Raw genomic sequence first — 15,936 nt, 5'->3', positions numbered from 1 at the left:
TATAAAGAGAATTCAACGGCACTCACCAGATGTAATGTGGCTTCCTACTTTTATTCCATTACAGTAGTGCAGATAACAGCGGCGGCATGCCGCCGCTATTACCTGCACTACTGTAATGGAGTTAAAAGTATGAAGTCACATTACATCTGGTGAGTGCCTTTGAATTCTCTTTATATTACAACTAAAACGCTGCAGATTTTCCTCATACAACTTTGCTACAGACCTTAGATAGCATATATGTCCTATGTAAAAATACCCTAAAGCTAGATTCACAAATGTTAATCTGTTTGTTGACCCAATGTAAAGAGTGAATAAAAAAATAAGTGTAAAGTACAGCTGGATGTTTCTCTTCTGTATCCACTCCTGGTTCTGTCTTAAAAAGTGCAACATTTCAGCAGTTTTTGAAACCCATCCATATCCTGCTCTTGTAAATGAGGATATAGAAGTCACCCTCCCTTTTTTTTTTTTTTTTTTTTTTTTTTTTTAAATACAAAATCTTGTAAAAATTTGGAGCCTGTCAAAAGGCCAAAACTTAAAGGGGTACTCCGCTGCTCAGCGTTTGGAACAAACTGTTCCAAACGCTGGCGCCAGGTGCTTGGGACATCATAGCCCCGCCCCCTCATGATTTCACACCCCGCTCCTGGGGTGTGACATCATGAGGGGGCTTGGCTATGACATTACGAGCTCCCGGCGCCGGCTTCAGCGTTCAGAACTGTTTGTTCCAAACGCTGAGCAGTGGAGTACTCCTTTAAAAAGAACATGAATTGTTCTACCACCTCATACAAAATACTCCTCGGTACAGATTCTGTAAACTCTTTCCATTTAAATATACAAAATTTGATCATGGTGTATTATAGAAAAGTACCGCTCTTGACTGGCGCATAGTATATCGATCTTTTCTTCACGGAGAAAACTATAAAATTAGTTTTTACTTTCTTTTCTTCTGAAGACATTGAGAAAGCTTTTAAAACCTGATGTGACAATGCTTCCCTGGAAAATCTATCATGCCCAATCATGTGGATAATGCAATATCTCCTGTGCTTGGCAGGGTGAATCGGGGAGGTGTTAACTATTCAACATCACCCTGCTGCAGCCACATCAGCACAATGGATATGCCTGGGTTTTTGGGGGATTTTTTTTTATTTTTTTATTTTTTTGTATCTTTCTCTTTTTTTTTTTTTGGTACATTATACATAGAAATATTCTCAGGGGAAATAAATTATTAGTTTAAGCCCTGAATCATCATAATCTGCAGTGGGATACTTTACAAGTGATCATTGCATTGTCTGGATATATGAGTTTCTTCAGGAAAAAAATGACAAATATCATTGCTTTGTGTCGCACAGATATAGTGAAAATAATCGATCCAGAGGGGCTACTGAGGAGCTCGGTGTGACAGGCCAAACCGTGATTAATAGACAGCTTTCAGGGGCTTCTCTATTCCCAATATCCTTCTCCCTGCTGGATGTTCTAAATTCTTATTTGGTAAAGTTACATTATACAGAAACAATCTAGGATGTACACTTACTTGTTGTCTTAAAATTGTCCTATGAAAAAAAAAATCCATTAGGAAAAAGATTTTTATTTCCGTGACCTCTCTACAATTTATGTTAAAATATGTTATTGAAGAATTTTATAGTTCTTTATTAATATCCATATTTCCATAAAAAAAAATGTTGTTTCTCTTTGTGCTCCTTACATATGCTATACATACTTGCCAACAATACCGATTTTCATGGGACAGTTCTTCGTTTAAGAACACAAAAGGGTAGTGATTTGCATGGGCATATAAGGGGTGCTATGGAGCTTTTCAGAGACATTCCCAAGACTGAACTCAAATGCCCCAATTTTGGCTATTTAGATGTTGGTTAGTAAGTGTATGTATGTTTGGGAAAGCTTGCTAAAGAGTAAGAGCCGTATTACCTGGGCTGATTAATGTGCGGGCAGGACTGTATGAACGATCACTTAATCATTCAAGCGGCCCATTGCTCCCCTCATTCATCAGCCAAGGAACATTTTTTTTATTTTTATTTTTTGTGTGTGTCAACAGGAAGTGATCAGCTAACAATTGAACATTTTGACAATTGATAATTTTTTGGCAGTTTGCTGGCCCTATTGATATTTACCTATTCAGTTGACTGGTATAACAGTACCACATTGTGATGATATAGCAGCCAGTAGCAGCTGCCACTAGAGTTTCCACCTAGCTTTGTAGATTATGAAATGGAAAATCTACCTGGTATTTGTCTAGGGAAGCTTTGCCAACTCTCCCTGCAAATTCGCATACTACAAGGCTTAACTATCGTGTGGTATTACAGCTTAGTCCCTTTCACTTCAATAGAAGCTGTACGTAGCTATGGCATCGTTTAATAATGAAAGCAGCCATGTTTTTCTAATCTCATACAACTTTTGACAACTTCTAAGTGTAATAGTACTGAGAACTATAGAAGGGGGAATTTAATAGTACTATCTAATTATATGGCTAGGTTTACACTACTGCAATGTGTGCTGTGTGGATTTTGCTTAAAGACTAAACAAGACCATTGTTGTAGCAGATGAATTTCTGAATTTATGAATGTTCGCCGCTGAAAGTTCATTGGCAGAATGCCATTGCCAGCACGGAAATTTCCGTACTGTGAACCTAACCTAAGACAAGAGCAAACTTATATGGACAGCTTTCAAATGCTCCAGATTAATCAAGGTGGCTTAGGCTGTTAAATAAATCCAGACCATCCATAGACTGTGTCTAAATTTAAAGGAACTACAAGTTTGCTTACATTAAACCAGAATTAGTTTGCCAAAATTTTGCAGCATTTTTGGCACATAACAGGTCAAACCCCCTTTTGAGTAAAGCCATGCCCAATTAGGCTAGATGTATGCCTGTGTATGAGGTTCATTTAAGGGCCTCCACCTCAGATACCACCAAAAATGCCGGACAAATTAGAGCATTTGTCCGGTAACATGCCTGTCACCATTATGGACCAAATTACAGTCAGCAGGTTTTTTGAGCCCTGTTGGTATCCGGTGTTTGTCTGGCACGCCAATTTTTATTGTTGTTCTGCTCTTTGGTTTGAAGCTAGTGGAAGCCCATTCAGTGGGACTAATCCATGTCCTAGATTTTCAGTGGATTTTTTGTATTAAACAAGTGACGTCATTTATACATAAGTATTAGAAATATACAGAGAAAATATGTATAAAACATGGTTCTGTGCATAGGGGGGGGGTATTATGGGGTTTAATGTGCTGTCTTGTGTAGTAAGATTCTTTTGTTGCCCATATCAACCAATCAGAGCTCCGCTTTTATTTCTCACATTGCTCTAGTAACATGAAAGCTGAGCTGTTATTGGTCGCAAAGAAAATCTTACTATATGACAGCTTGATAAATCTCCTCCTTTAACTCTTTCATTTGAAAAAAAAAGTTTTCATTGTCTTATGTGTTTAAATGTCGAAATTTATGAAATGTGACCCTGGTGTGAAGACCGGTCTGCCAAATGCTGCTTTCCACGGATATTGCTGCCATTGAAGATGCAAATGTCTGTCCAGCCGACACATCACTGTTAACTTTGTCTGTTTCATTTAAAGTTGACTGCTCTGTGTTCTTTTTCTCCATAATCCCATTTTGCAAAGAGTCACAGGAGTAGACCAGATATGTCTGTCAAGCTGACAATAGAGAACAAGTCGTTCCTGGTTGATATTTTATTAGTTTCCGTGCCCTCGTCAAATGGCAAGGCTACAGCTCCATTATGTGCGGGCACCGTCTTTGTTATTATGAGATAAACAAAACATCCATTTACAAAATTTGAAAATCTCAGCTCCATTTTTCAAGTAAACATATTATTTTAAAATTGAATAAAAGGTATTATTACCTGCTACTTTGGTCCAAATGTAATTTTCACTTTACTCACCCAGCGCCCCATTGTCGTCTCCCGTGAGATTAACCTGATGTTTCATTTCAATGCAGGAGCAAACTCTCGCACTTCGCAAGGAAGGGATTGGAGTGGTCTTGGATTCTGAGCTGCCGCATCTCATTGGCATTGATGATGATCTTCTGAGCACTGGTATTATATTGTATCACTTGAAGGTAAGAATCGGAGCGCTCTTTCTTGCTAAGCTGTCGTCTTTTTAATCTTTTGGAATTGCACACCAGCTGATCTCACTTTAATCTAAATGCCATGCCCAATAAATGTCAACTAATGGAATTTTTCTTCATTTTGACTGCACAGATGCAAATGGTTCAGCACAGATATCCATACAATATATTTTTTTCAGAATGTTTGATTCCGGTGTTAACATGTTAATACATGTGGATTCCTTGATCCCATTTTTTTTATTTGTAAACAAGATACAAGATATATAGAAAATTAATTTAAAAGTTATTTTGAAATCTAACTGCAGCCAAATTTTTATTATGCACAAAAATGCTGGATTTATAACCAACAATGGTTTACTTTTCGTGGAAGCCATTTTCTTCTAATTTCTAACAATGTAATGATAATATGATCAAAAAGAAGAGATGACAGTTTATTCTGCCTGATAAAAAAAATGTCTGATTTTGCTCAAAAACAACCATATTTAATTTTACCAGAACTCATTAAGATATAACAAGTAGAGAAACAGAACCAGCACTGCTATATCCAGGACTGTTTTACTTGCCCACACCACTACCCAGACGGAGCTCCGGTTTCTGGTGGTGCTTGGCCGTAGAGACTACAGAAGTGAAATTCCAATATTGTAGAGAAATAGAAGACAGTGTCACTTACCATAAATATGAAACACCCATTTATTTCTTCCATGCAGGGGATAAAATTACAGACAGGTTCAGTCCGCAAGCAATGTTGGTTTATGCCAAAGCCCTTGAACAAGCCAGAAGAAGTACTCTGACGTGAAACCTATGTTGCTTGCTGATTGAACCTGTCTGTCCTTTTGTTCCCTGCATGGAAGCAAAAATGGTTATTGCCTATTCATGGTGAGTGCCCCAATCTTCTATCTCTTTACATTATTGCTCATTAAGATATGGAAGCTGAACTGTGATTGTTTGTTATGGGAAAGACCAAAGTATTGGCTTCTGGAAGATTGGTAAATCTAGGCTTATATATATATCTGCATGCCACACACAAAAATATTTCTTGAAGGGGACCTGTGCCCTTTCCAGACCTGTCTGTTTTACGAGATACTTGGAGTTTCCAAGAAATAAGAGTTCTGTATCATATTTTCTTATAGCTCTGTTTTGTACCATTTTTCTGTTATTCTTATATAAATATATAACTAAATAACCAACTGGATATTACCAGTAGGGGATATGTCCATACACGTCTACCACTCTCAGCTTTGATCGGATAGTCTCAGACAGTGTAGGGATGTATCTCCAACTGGTAATGCCCAGTTGGCTATTTAGTCTTATATGTCTAGGAAATAAAAGATACTCCAGAAATTTTATTTCATTGGGATAAGTATTTACTACAACATTCAGGCCAGGAGAGGCTAAATGTCCTTTTCTAAGAAATTCTAATATGATTTTATGTGCTCCTCACTATGTAGTCTTCAGATAAAGGAACGAACAAGAATTCCAAGAACACAAAAAAGGGAAGGTATGTGACAGTACAAAGATACATTTATAGAATTGGAGGTTTAGTTCCTGCAGTGTGAACATACCCTTACAGGTAAAAATTGCTCGAGATTAAAGGGAACCTGTCATAAGATTTTACCATATTTATAACGATATATATGGTAATTATATGGCACTACGTTATATATGGAAAAATCTTCTTCATTCTCACTATCCCCAGGGGACATTCCTGCCCACAGAGATTGTGAGGATATGAAGTTAGAAAATCTTTCTAGCACAGTAAGTAGTCCCCTGGACAAGGAACTATACTCGCCTAGTCCAGTCTTCTCAGGATGTAATGACGTTCTCCCTAGTGTATTTGATAGCCTGGGTATGGCCCTTATCATTGCTCTGCTCTGTTGCTTAGGGAGCCGAGCGGTGCCTCGGGCTGTCAATCACGCTGAGAGGGTCTTATCACAGCCAGAGAAGACAGGACTAGTTAAGTATAGAAGACAGGACTAGTTAAGTACTGCTCCCTGCCCAGGAGACTACTTACGGGGCCAGTGGAGTAGACTTGCTAATTCATATCCTCACCATCCCTGTGGGCAGAAACATCTCCCAAAGATGCTGGATGCGTTACCACACATTATATGTGGTAAAATCTCATGACAGGTTCCCTTTAAGGGCTTATGCACATGGAGCTAACCAGGACTGGAGTTTATTCAAACACACCCAAAAGTGGACATTTTGGGTATGGTATAAGTGTTCCAGTGGGTAAAGTTGGAAGTAGGAAGTTGTGTAGTTCTTTCCACCCTGGCCTTAATGCTCTCTGCCAAAACCTCTGTATGTGTCGGGAACGGTTTAGAGCAGAAGAAGCCGTTTAGAGCAGGGATTTGCTTCTACTTTGGACAGTTCCTGACATGAACAGAGGTGTCAGCAGAGAGCACTGTAGTCAGACTGGAAAGAACTACACAACTTCCTCTGGAGCATACAGCAGCTGACTAGTACTGGAAGGATTAGAATTTTTAAATAGAAATAATTTACAAATCTGTGTAACTTTCTGGCACTAGTTGATTTGAAAATATTTTTTCCACCGGAGACCCCATGTCCTGATTTTTGCTCTGAAACTTTGGCAAACATTCACAAAGCTTTGGAGCCCTAAACCTATATGTATCCATTGGACATTGTGTACAGAGATAGAAATCTGTAGTGATCTGGCCGTGTGCTTGATCCCTCTGAGAAATATTGGAACGTGTCCAGTTTACATAGAAACGCTACTTTCTATTACATTTTTAATAAACTTGTTTAGGCTTCGTGCAGTCAGACCATTAAGGGTCTATTCACACGTACCGTATTCTACGCAGATTTGATGCGCAGGATTTCAAGCTGTGTTCAGCCATTTAGTTTACATTGAAATCTGCAGCAGAAAATCCTGTGCATCAAATCTGTGCAGAATACTGTACGTGGGAATAGACCCTAAATCTCCTTTTTATTTATTTTTTACTTATTTTCTTTTGTGTATGGTAGAGAACTAACTTAATGCAGAGAACACAAACATCTAGAAGCTAGCAGCAGTCAAACATTCTCTATTTTCTTTCCACAGTCCAGAAAGTTCTTATTCCCAGCCTAGGTATAGCTTCTTCTTTCATGTAGGAGAGAGGCTAAAATGGATAAGTATAAACTAAATATTTTCCAGCAAACAGCCATTCCAGATCAATAAATCAGAAGGGCCCCGTAAATTAAAATGTCAGATTTATTTGCACTTCCACACTATTCTTGAATGTATTTGGAATTGCTATAAAATATAAATTTTGGTCCAAATACTTGATATTGTAGTGCCTAGGAAGTAAGGCAAATGGAATGTATTAATATAGATGAGATTTTTTTCAGCATTATACATAACAATGTGCATCCTTATCTGAGCTTCTTACGTGCCAGTGCATTTAGCTTGGGGTGCGATCTTAATGATCAGAACTCTCCCAGCTCTTTGTTAGTGAACGGAGAAAGAGGAAGATGCAGCTACTCGGCTATGGCAATATATAGCTGCCGGGGAATCGAGAGGAAGAAAAAAAAACCTTATTTCGCAAATGTATGCTGAATGAGGCACACTTTCCAGCCATACTGTACATAGCTTAAGGTTGTCTATTTCAGTATCACTGGTTGATTTTAACTGGGAGATTTCTTTTAAAGTTGATCTGCCATGTATTAAATGCTTTCCTCATTTCGCCAAGAGTTTTATAGGAGTTTTGCAGTTCTATTTTTAAGAAATGCTATTTCTTAATATTTTGCATTTAAAACTTTTTAATAGCTTCTCTTGGCTTTACTTCTACTTCATCTAAGTGTAGGTTCACGTGACATATTTTAGCAGATCAGAATTGAAATTCTGAATATTTTTGGATTAAAATGTCATGGTTTAGGGTTTATGATGAAATGGTCCCAATTTATTATGCACAAGGTCTCCAGTCCAAAGTCTAGTTCTTACCTGTTTTCTAGAACACTTGTATAACATGTTAACCATTCACTGCTCCCTAAGCTTTATTACAACACCCATCTGGCTAACACGTTGAATTCTCAAAAGGTGGCAAATTCTCTTTAAATATGCACTGTCATTCTGTCTTGCTTAGCACGATAAGCGATACAAAATTACAATGTAAGTCTATAGGAATATCTTGTTCAGCTGAACTTTTCTCTACGCTCATTCTAAGTATAGGTTGATTGACAGATTCTTCATTAGACATTGCTAATGTCTTTTAGGAGGGACGTACATATGTGGGACGAGATGATGCTGAATCGGAACAAGACATAGGTAACCTGATGTGTTAAAATGTGATTGACTTAAGGAATATTTATATTTATGGCCACTTCTAACAGCAGGCCCGGGCCAGTCATTTAGAGGTCTATGTTTTGTAGTTAGAAGTCTATAAAGATTTGGCCTCCAACTGGCACCATTGCTAAAAAATACAACATGAATCTTAATAGCTGAGCGATGTACTCACTTGTCTCCAGCTCCTATAGACAGTGAATGGAGCAGCAGTGCATGCGGACCACCAATGTATTTTGACGGGAATCTCTGGACTCCAGTCTCAAAATTATAGATCCCAGCAGTCAGACCCCCACAAATAAACACACAAACATATATTTTATATCCCATGGATCATGGATAAGCCTTAAAGGGGTACTCTGCCCCTAGAGATCTCATCCTCTATCCAAAAGATAGGGAATAAGATGTCTGATCGCGGGGGTCCCTTCACTGGGGACCCCCGTGATCTCCCTGCTGCACCCGGCGTTCGTTTAGAGTGTCGGGTGCAGCATCGGAGACTCGTGACCTCACTGCCACGCCACGCTCGTGACGTCACGACCATGCTCCCTCAATGCAAGTCTATGGGAGACTTGCATTGAGGGGGTGTGGCCGTGACATTACAAGCCTCCGCCCCGCATCGCCAGTCTTCCGGCATGGAGCAAAGTTCGCTCTGTGCATCAGATGTTAGTTTAGAGCATCGGGTGCAGCAACGGAGGCTTGTGACGTCACTGGCATGCCCCCTCAATGTTAGTCTATGGGAGGGGGTGCCTCAGTCCCGCATTGCCAGTCATCCGGCATGGAGCGAAGTTCGCTCTGTGCACCGGATGTCTGGGGTGCCACAACCATGATTGTGAGGGCCCCCAGCCGCGGGATCCTCACAATCAGACATCTTATCCCCTATCCTTTGGATAGGGGATAAGATGTCTAAGGGTGGCGTACCCCTTTAATGGTGTGACAACATCCTTTTAAGTTAAGCTCATATGATACAATGGTAGAGTTATTATTTTATGCTGTATAGTAAATGTTATACAGGTATATGTGGTCTAAAGATGAGAATTCTTAAAATGCAAACATTAAGCCAGAATAAATACTGGTAGATGTCTCTTGGACATTTATGATAATGCCAATAATCTCACCCATCTCTCAAATACAGTTCTGCATGGTCTCGATTTGGAAAGTGAGCATTGTATCTTCGAAAACCTTACCGGCAGGGTGACCCTAATACCACTGAATGGAGCCCAGTGTTCAGTGAATGGAATACAGATCCTTGAGTCGACTCAGCTCAACCAAGGTAATTTTGAGTTTTACTTTGGGAAAGATCTATGTTGTTCATGTGTGAATCCATACAGTTAATAATCCTCTTAAGCCGCAATCACCATTATGATATCATTAAACTTTTCCTGTAACAGCCAATAGGGTTGGAACAACACTGAATTTGAAGCATTTTGAACCATTGGATCTTTTTCAACGTGAAAATTTTTGGTTCATCAGTGCTACTTTCTATTAAAGTCAGTAAGAAAAATGAACCAGCTCACCGCCTATGAACATCACTGGATAGGAAGGAATTTCAGATGGTGGAGGAAGCACGGAATACAGATCCAAGCCGCAAATCCTGGAGTGAACAGTATCCAAAAAAAAAGGCAAATGGTGCAAAAAACGATTTGCCTTTTTTTGGCTACTTTCTAATGTTTCACTCGTCTTGCCCATCTAGTTATGAATATAGAAAACCTAATAAGCCTGAAACACATCAGCGGTTTTATGTTTAATGGATGTTATCTGCAGAATATCTACAGACTTTTATTGCTTAGTGCCCAGATCTGTCTTTTTCCCTTAGAAATGTTTTAATATTGTTATGCACCTGCTGAATAGCACATCTCGGTACTCATTGTGTTCAGTTTTTCCCAGGTTGTAACATACCGTGTCCTCACTGATAGTTTTAGAGTAAAGTTTGGAGAAGCTGAGCTGCATATATTACTTTGTGTGGAGTATATTATATTTGATTAGCGCAACTTCAGGTAGTGAACCTACACTGTAAATATTTTATAGAATTTCATGTTTTGTTGTAGCCTGGAACATTCTTATAGTTGTTTACAACTTTATAATACAGTTCTATAAAGCTTCACGTTTATCATAATAAAGAAGAAAATTAATGTAAAGCTTTTATTACAATGCATTTTGGTTTAGGGTTTATGGCTGATGTATTGGACCTTCAGAATTTAATGTTTGGTATCCTTTATAGAGGTATCAGGGTTTTAGCTGTCACTTGAGGTTGGCTGTTAATGACCCAAACTCCAAGAAGCTACGGTCCATTCTACACCTCAGACTTCTCCATAGTTTTCATTATTTATACGCCACTGACTGGTACTTGGTGGTTGTCAAAATCCTTTGTAGCCTCTGCTCAGTCTGCGGATGAGATGCACACTAGAATATTGCAGAATAATGCTAGAATACTACACATTCTTCTCAGACTTCAGGTGTCATAACTTTTGCTATGGCCATAGTACAGTATTACCGCTGCTGTTTATAAGGTAGTTTCCATTTGTAAATCTTTATAACCTGGTAATAATCGTTACAAATGTAACATAAAGGAGTATTTTCCCCTCGCAGTGAAATGTTACATTATGTAAATCTTCTTAGTTCTATTTGTTCTTGGATAGAAGTCTGACAAGCAGTATGGCTTTAATCACAGTTCTCCCAGTGGGACGTTATGTAAATTTACCATTTGGGACTCTTAGATGCCTGGGGACCCCTGTGGGGACTGTAATAGTAGTCATTGGTGTTCACTCAGCTGTCCCAGAAACAGATACAAATTAGAAGAGGCTGAATGGAAGGTTTATAACGTAGCTATTATTTCAGGTGAATTTTTAGAAAGATCTGTCGTGTGTACTCAAGTATTTTACCACATTAATGGCCAAAATGTATTTTTGTTTTAACAAACAGTTCTCACCATCTACTATGCATAATTTTTCTAATATTTTCCATTGCTTTGCCCCCGAAAAGATGGGCAATACCTGCTGTTATATTCTCTTATTCTCAGTAGCACAGTGCTGCTTTGAATGAACCAGCAAAGTATTGGATTAGTCCCGAGTGAGCTCCCGATCCCCAATACACGGTGTACAATCATCTGCTCTGACATAAGTAGTGACAATCTGTGTGCAGAAGCCCCACATTCAAAAAACCCAATGGCAGACTAAGGTTTTATGTAAAAAATATTAAGCATGTGTAATGCCGGCGGTTCGCCTCATGCGGCGTATTGCTTCTCTCAGCAGACACAACAATCGGGTTACCTTCTGCCTATATGGTCCAGTCTGTGCCTCCTCCCAATGCCATGTTCTAGTTACTATTACTACTGCTGTCCCCAGCTTTGCATGTTGAGTTAGGTTGCACAGTAGATCCTTACCCTTTGGACATTACACAATGCTGCGCTCATCAAGCTTTAGTGGGAGATTATTATTAGGACAAGGTACATGCACACATACATAATCCGCTGTAGAAAACCCCAAAGCGGATTATTTTGCTACCCATTGTCTTCAATGGGTCTGCAGTAAATTCTCAAGCGGAATTTCAAGCAGTTCGTGTTTGTGTATACCTACCCTTAGGATGAAATCTACCTGGCAGAAATGTGCTACTGTCCTTTTCACCCGAGTAATTGACGGCAATGCAGTCCCGTCAGAATTCTGCTAAAAAAAAAATTAACATGTTCATTCTTTGCGCAGACATACTTTCCGCTTGTGAAATTCTGCTTTTAGGATTCCGCAGTCTGAACAGAGCAGCATAAAACTCTGCTGCAGGCCGGCGGAATGTATGCAATGTGGATGAGGCCTTATATTTACACAGTCTCTGTTGCTCTGTTTTGTGTAATATGATCCTTCAGTAAGAAGCTTTAATGACTGTCATGCCTTGATATTGTTTTTCAGTGAGTGCAGTTTTTGGCAAACACAGTGTAAAAAGATGCATCTGTTAAGTAGAGAAAGGATAACTTAAAGGGGTTATCCAGGAATAGAAAAACTGAGCTAATTTATTCCAAAACTGCTCCCCGTCTGTCTCCAGGTTGGTTGTGGTATTACTACTTGGCTCCATTCACTTCAATGGAACTGACCTGCCAAACTACGCCCAATCTGTAGACAGACGGGGAACACATTTTTTAAAGAATTTAGCTCTGTTTTTCTATGTCTGGCTTATATTTTCTTCCTCAATTTAGAGGACTTCCAGTTTCTAAAATACTTCTGAGGTCTAAAGTTTCAGTGACTTGAGCCCCCTACCCATTTCTAGAGTGAAGGGGCACCAGCAATGTTAAAGGATCCCATCACCAGCAGTTTCAGCAGTTCCTGCAGTTTCAGTATAAAGGGTGTAGGACATAAAAAATGCACTGGGGGGGGGGGGGGGGGGCGTGTCCTGCCATGCTGCACTGAGGACGTCTTTCTGTGGAGCTCCGTCCCTGACTGCCACTGCACCGGGATTTATTACCTGCAAATGACCAACAAGAGGAACAAAAAGCCTCCTAAGGCTAGGGGAACTCCCGCTGCCCCGGGGGTCCCTATCTCCAACTTCTTTACCCCTCTACAAGAGCCGCTGCAAACCGTGGACCGCGGCGACCCCCGCCAGGCGCCATCTTCCTCCTCTCCCGCCCGTGGGCCGCGACCTCACCGCAGTCAGCACACCGGAACGCTGCCACCTCGGGAGGGTGAGTCCTTGAACCCGGTTTGTGCCCCCGTCATTTCCCTGCTGGATCTGGCCTCCCCGGACTGCTCTGCCCCGGTCCTGGCTTGTCAACAGGCGCCATCTCCCTGCTGGCTGAGAGCGGAACCCTTGGCCCCGCCCCCTTTCACCTCGGCCGAGCAACCGCCATTGCAGAGGCCCTGCACACCCACGGCGGCTGCCGGAGGCCCCAGTCCAGGCCACCCTACATCTGATCACCCTGAAGGGCCGCTCCTATCCTACAGTGACCCCCACTTTCCACCGGCTCTGGACACTGAGGACGCTGCAGAGTCAACTGCTCTTGCTCCCGACTCCCCTGCTGCCCTGGACCCCATAAGTCTGGCAAGCTCCTTGAGGGGGTCCCCCTTATTGTTTGGCTCTATGGAGCCTCCAGTATCTCCTCCTGCAACCTTGGACATCCCGCCTGAGCCACGAGTGACCCGTCTGCCTCCTCCACCAACTGGATCCCCTCAAGGACTTCCTGACCCTTTGTGCCCTCCGGGATCACCAGCACTGGGTTGCCCCGCTATCTCCAACCCCCTCCTGGGGCTCATCAAGTCTCTCCTCCTGGCCTGCAGTGGAGAAGAAGGGTGCTCCAACCTCCCTGCATCCAGACCACCTGCCCACCATGCAGACTGTGGAGCCTCCACGGGTCCCACGACCTGCTCCTCTGCCTCGCTCAGCCTGTGACACATTACCAGGGTCCCTGCCACCTGCCGCAGCCCACCACATACTGAGAGACCACCCAGATTTACAGGCCCTGCTGTCTTTGCTGCCATCTAAGCAGGATCTCTCGTCTCTAGCATCTGAATTAAAGGCGTCTTGGAGGCAGGACCTCCAGGTGGTTCAATCAGAAGTGGATTCTCTACGCTGTTCTGTGCAGGAACTCCAAGCATTCAAAACTTCCATACAAAACGAGATGGTCTCCCTCCGCTCTGACATATCCACCCAAGGGCATCACCATCACCTTCTACACTCACAGTTGGATGACCTAGAAAATCGCAATCACCGGAATAATATCCGGATCAGAGGCCTCCCTGAATCGATCCGACCTCAGGACCTATTTCCTGCGCTCACTGAACTTTTTAATTCTATCCTGGACCGACCGGCACGCACGCCCATTTATATGGACAGGGCACACCGGGCGTTGCGCCCCCCGAATCCTGACCCCCTTAAGCCAAGGGATGTTATCTGCCGACTGCACTACTATACCGCTAAGGAGGACATTATGCAGAGAGCCAGACAAATATGTGATCTAGAGTTCCACGGCGCCCGTTTACAACTATTCCCTGATCTCTCCCGCCACACTCTCAGACAGCGAGCTGCCTTGAAACAGTTACTGACTGTCCTCCAGAACCGCAGTATCCCCTACCGCTGGGGCTTCCCCTTCGCCCTCACGATCCGGATGGAAGATAAGGTTGTGACCCTACGTCGCCCCTCTGAACTACCTCTATTTCTCCAGACCTTGGGTCTACCCACATTGGACTTGCCCCAATGGACTGAACTCCTTCAAGACCCATATACGCAATCCCCCTCCGACGTGGTACCGGGGATTGTCACTATACTGAATCCGGCTACTCCCCGCCCTCAAAGGTCCCGCAGACGACCCCGAAGCACCTCACGCTCCCTGCGAGGATCCCAACGGTCGCAGTGATCCATCTCACCTGCAGTTGTTGGTCGTGACCGCTATGCCAGGCCTGGTGCATATTGTTTCGCACTGGCCTTACCTGTAGGCTGCTAACCTCTTGGACGTTGCATCTCCGTCTACCGGACCTAATCCTGCAGCCGACAAGACTGATGAGTATTATGGTGTTTCTGTGATCCTCCTGTTTTATTATTGTATTACCCTGTCATCATTTTTCCCATTTGTTACTGTTATATACTCCTGTTATTATCGGGCAGTCATACGGATTTTGGAAGTCTGTGTTACTTCACTACCTCCTTGCATTGCCCTCCTTTTAGTGTGGCTCTCACAATCCGTATTACCTTGCACTCTATAATCGCCCCCAGTAGGTTGCTGGTAGATTTAATCTTCTACCGTGTTTTTTTTTTTTCTTCTTTGCCTTTGGCCTCAGGCTACTTTGTTAGATTTATTGCGCACCCATACATAGTGCGCTTTACACCCCTGTTCCTTCTCCCCGGCCCTTCTCTCCCTCCCTCTCTCTCCCCTTTCCTCCTAGCTCCCTCATCCTACTCCTTCCCTATTCCCCGGCCCACCCACCTCCTCTCCTAGCTGGCCTGGCGCCCCCACGGCCACCATGTCCTCGCTTAAAATTACATCCTTGAATGCTCAAGGCTTAAATACCCCAGGGAAACAAATGAAACTACTCTACCACCTACACAAACAGAGGTCCCAAATAATATGTTTGCAAGAGACACACTTCCGCAGCGATCAGCTATCGGGGTTCCGTAATCGGTACTTCCCGATGTGGTATCATAGCAGCTCCCCCTCCCAGAAAGTCAAGGGTGTGGCGATATTTTTCCATAAATCGCTGGCAGTACAGATTTTGGATACCTGCACTGACCTAGATGCTCGCTATGTGTTTGTCAAATGTTCCATTCAGGGCCGGGAATATACGGTGGCGAACATTTACGCACCGAATCATGGCCAACGGTCGTTCCTGGAGACAACATTAGAGGACCTAAATGAGTTCTCTCAAGGTACGTTGATAGTGTGTGGGGACTTCAACGCTGCCCTTGATCCAGCGCTGGACACCTCATCGGGCTATAGTACACTCTCCTTTGCAACTCTGAGGGGCATCAAGAGAACGCTCCACAGACTCCAACTATGTGATGCCTGGCGTCTCCTCGACCCCACTGACCGTGATTATTCCTTCTTTTCACATGCCAGGGGAGTGTACTCTAGACTCGACTATATAATGGTCTCCCACCA

General features: G+C 42.4%; 1 protein-coding gene across 3 annotated transcripts in view; it reads left to right on the top strand.

Annotated features, from left to right (window-relative positions):
- KIF16B (kinesin family member 16B) overlaps nt 1-15,936 on the top strand; it is a 372,668-nt gene that overhangs the window by 147,812 nt on the left and 208,920 nt on the right. For all 3 annotated transcript variants that reach the window (XM_056567898.1, XM_056567896.1, XM_056567899.1), the window contains exons 13-15: nt 3,962-4,081; nt 8,300-8,351; nt 9,499-9,636. In XM_056567898.1, the coding sequence (XP_056423873.1) occupies nt 3,962-4,081; nt 8,300-8,351; nt 9,499-9,636 (310 nt within the window). The remainder of the gene's footprint in view (nt 1-3,961; nt 4,082-8,299; nt 8,352-9,498; nt 9,637-15,936) is intronic.

The sequence above is a fragment of the Hyla sarda genome, chromosome 3 (assembly GCF_029499605.1).
Source record: "Hyla sarda isolate aHylSar1 chromosome 3, aHylSar1.hap1, whole genome shotgun sequence".
In the NCBI taxonomy this organism is placed as follows: Eukaryota; Metazoa; Chordata; class Amphibia; order Anura; family Hylidae; genus Hyla; species Hyla sarda.
The sequence above is the reverse complement of the archived record's forward strand: the minus strand, read 5'-3'. Positions and strand labels throughout refer to the sequence as shown.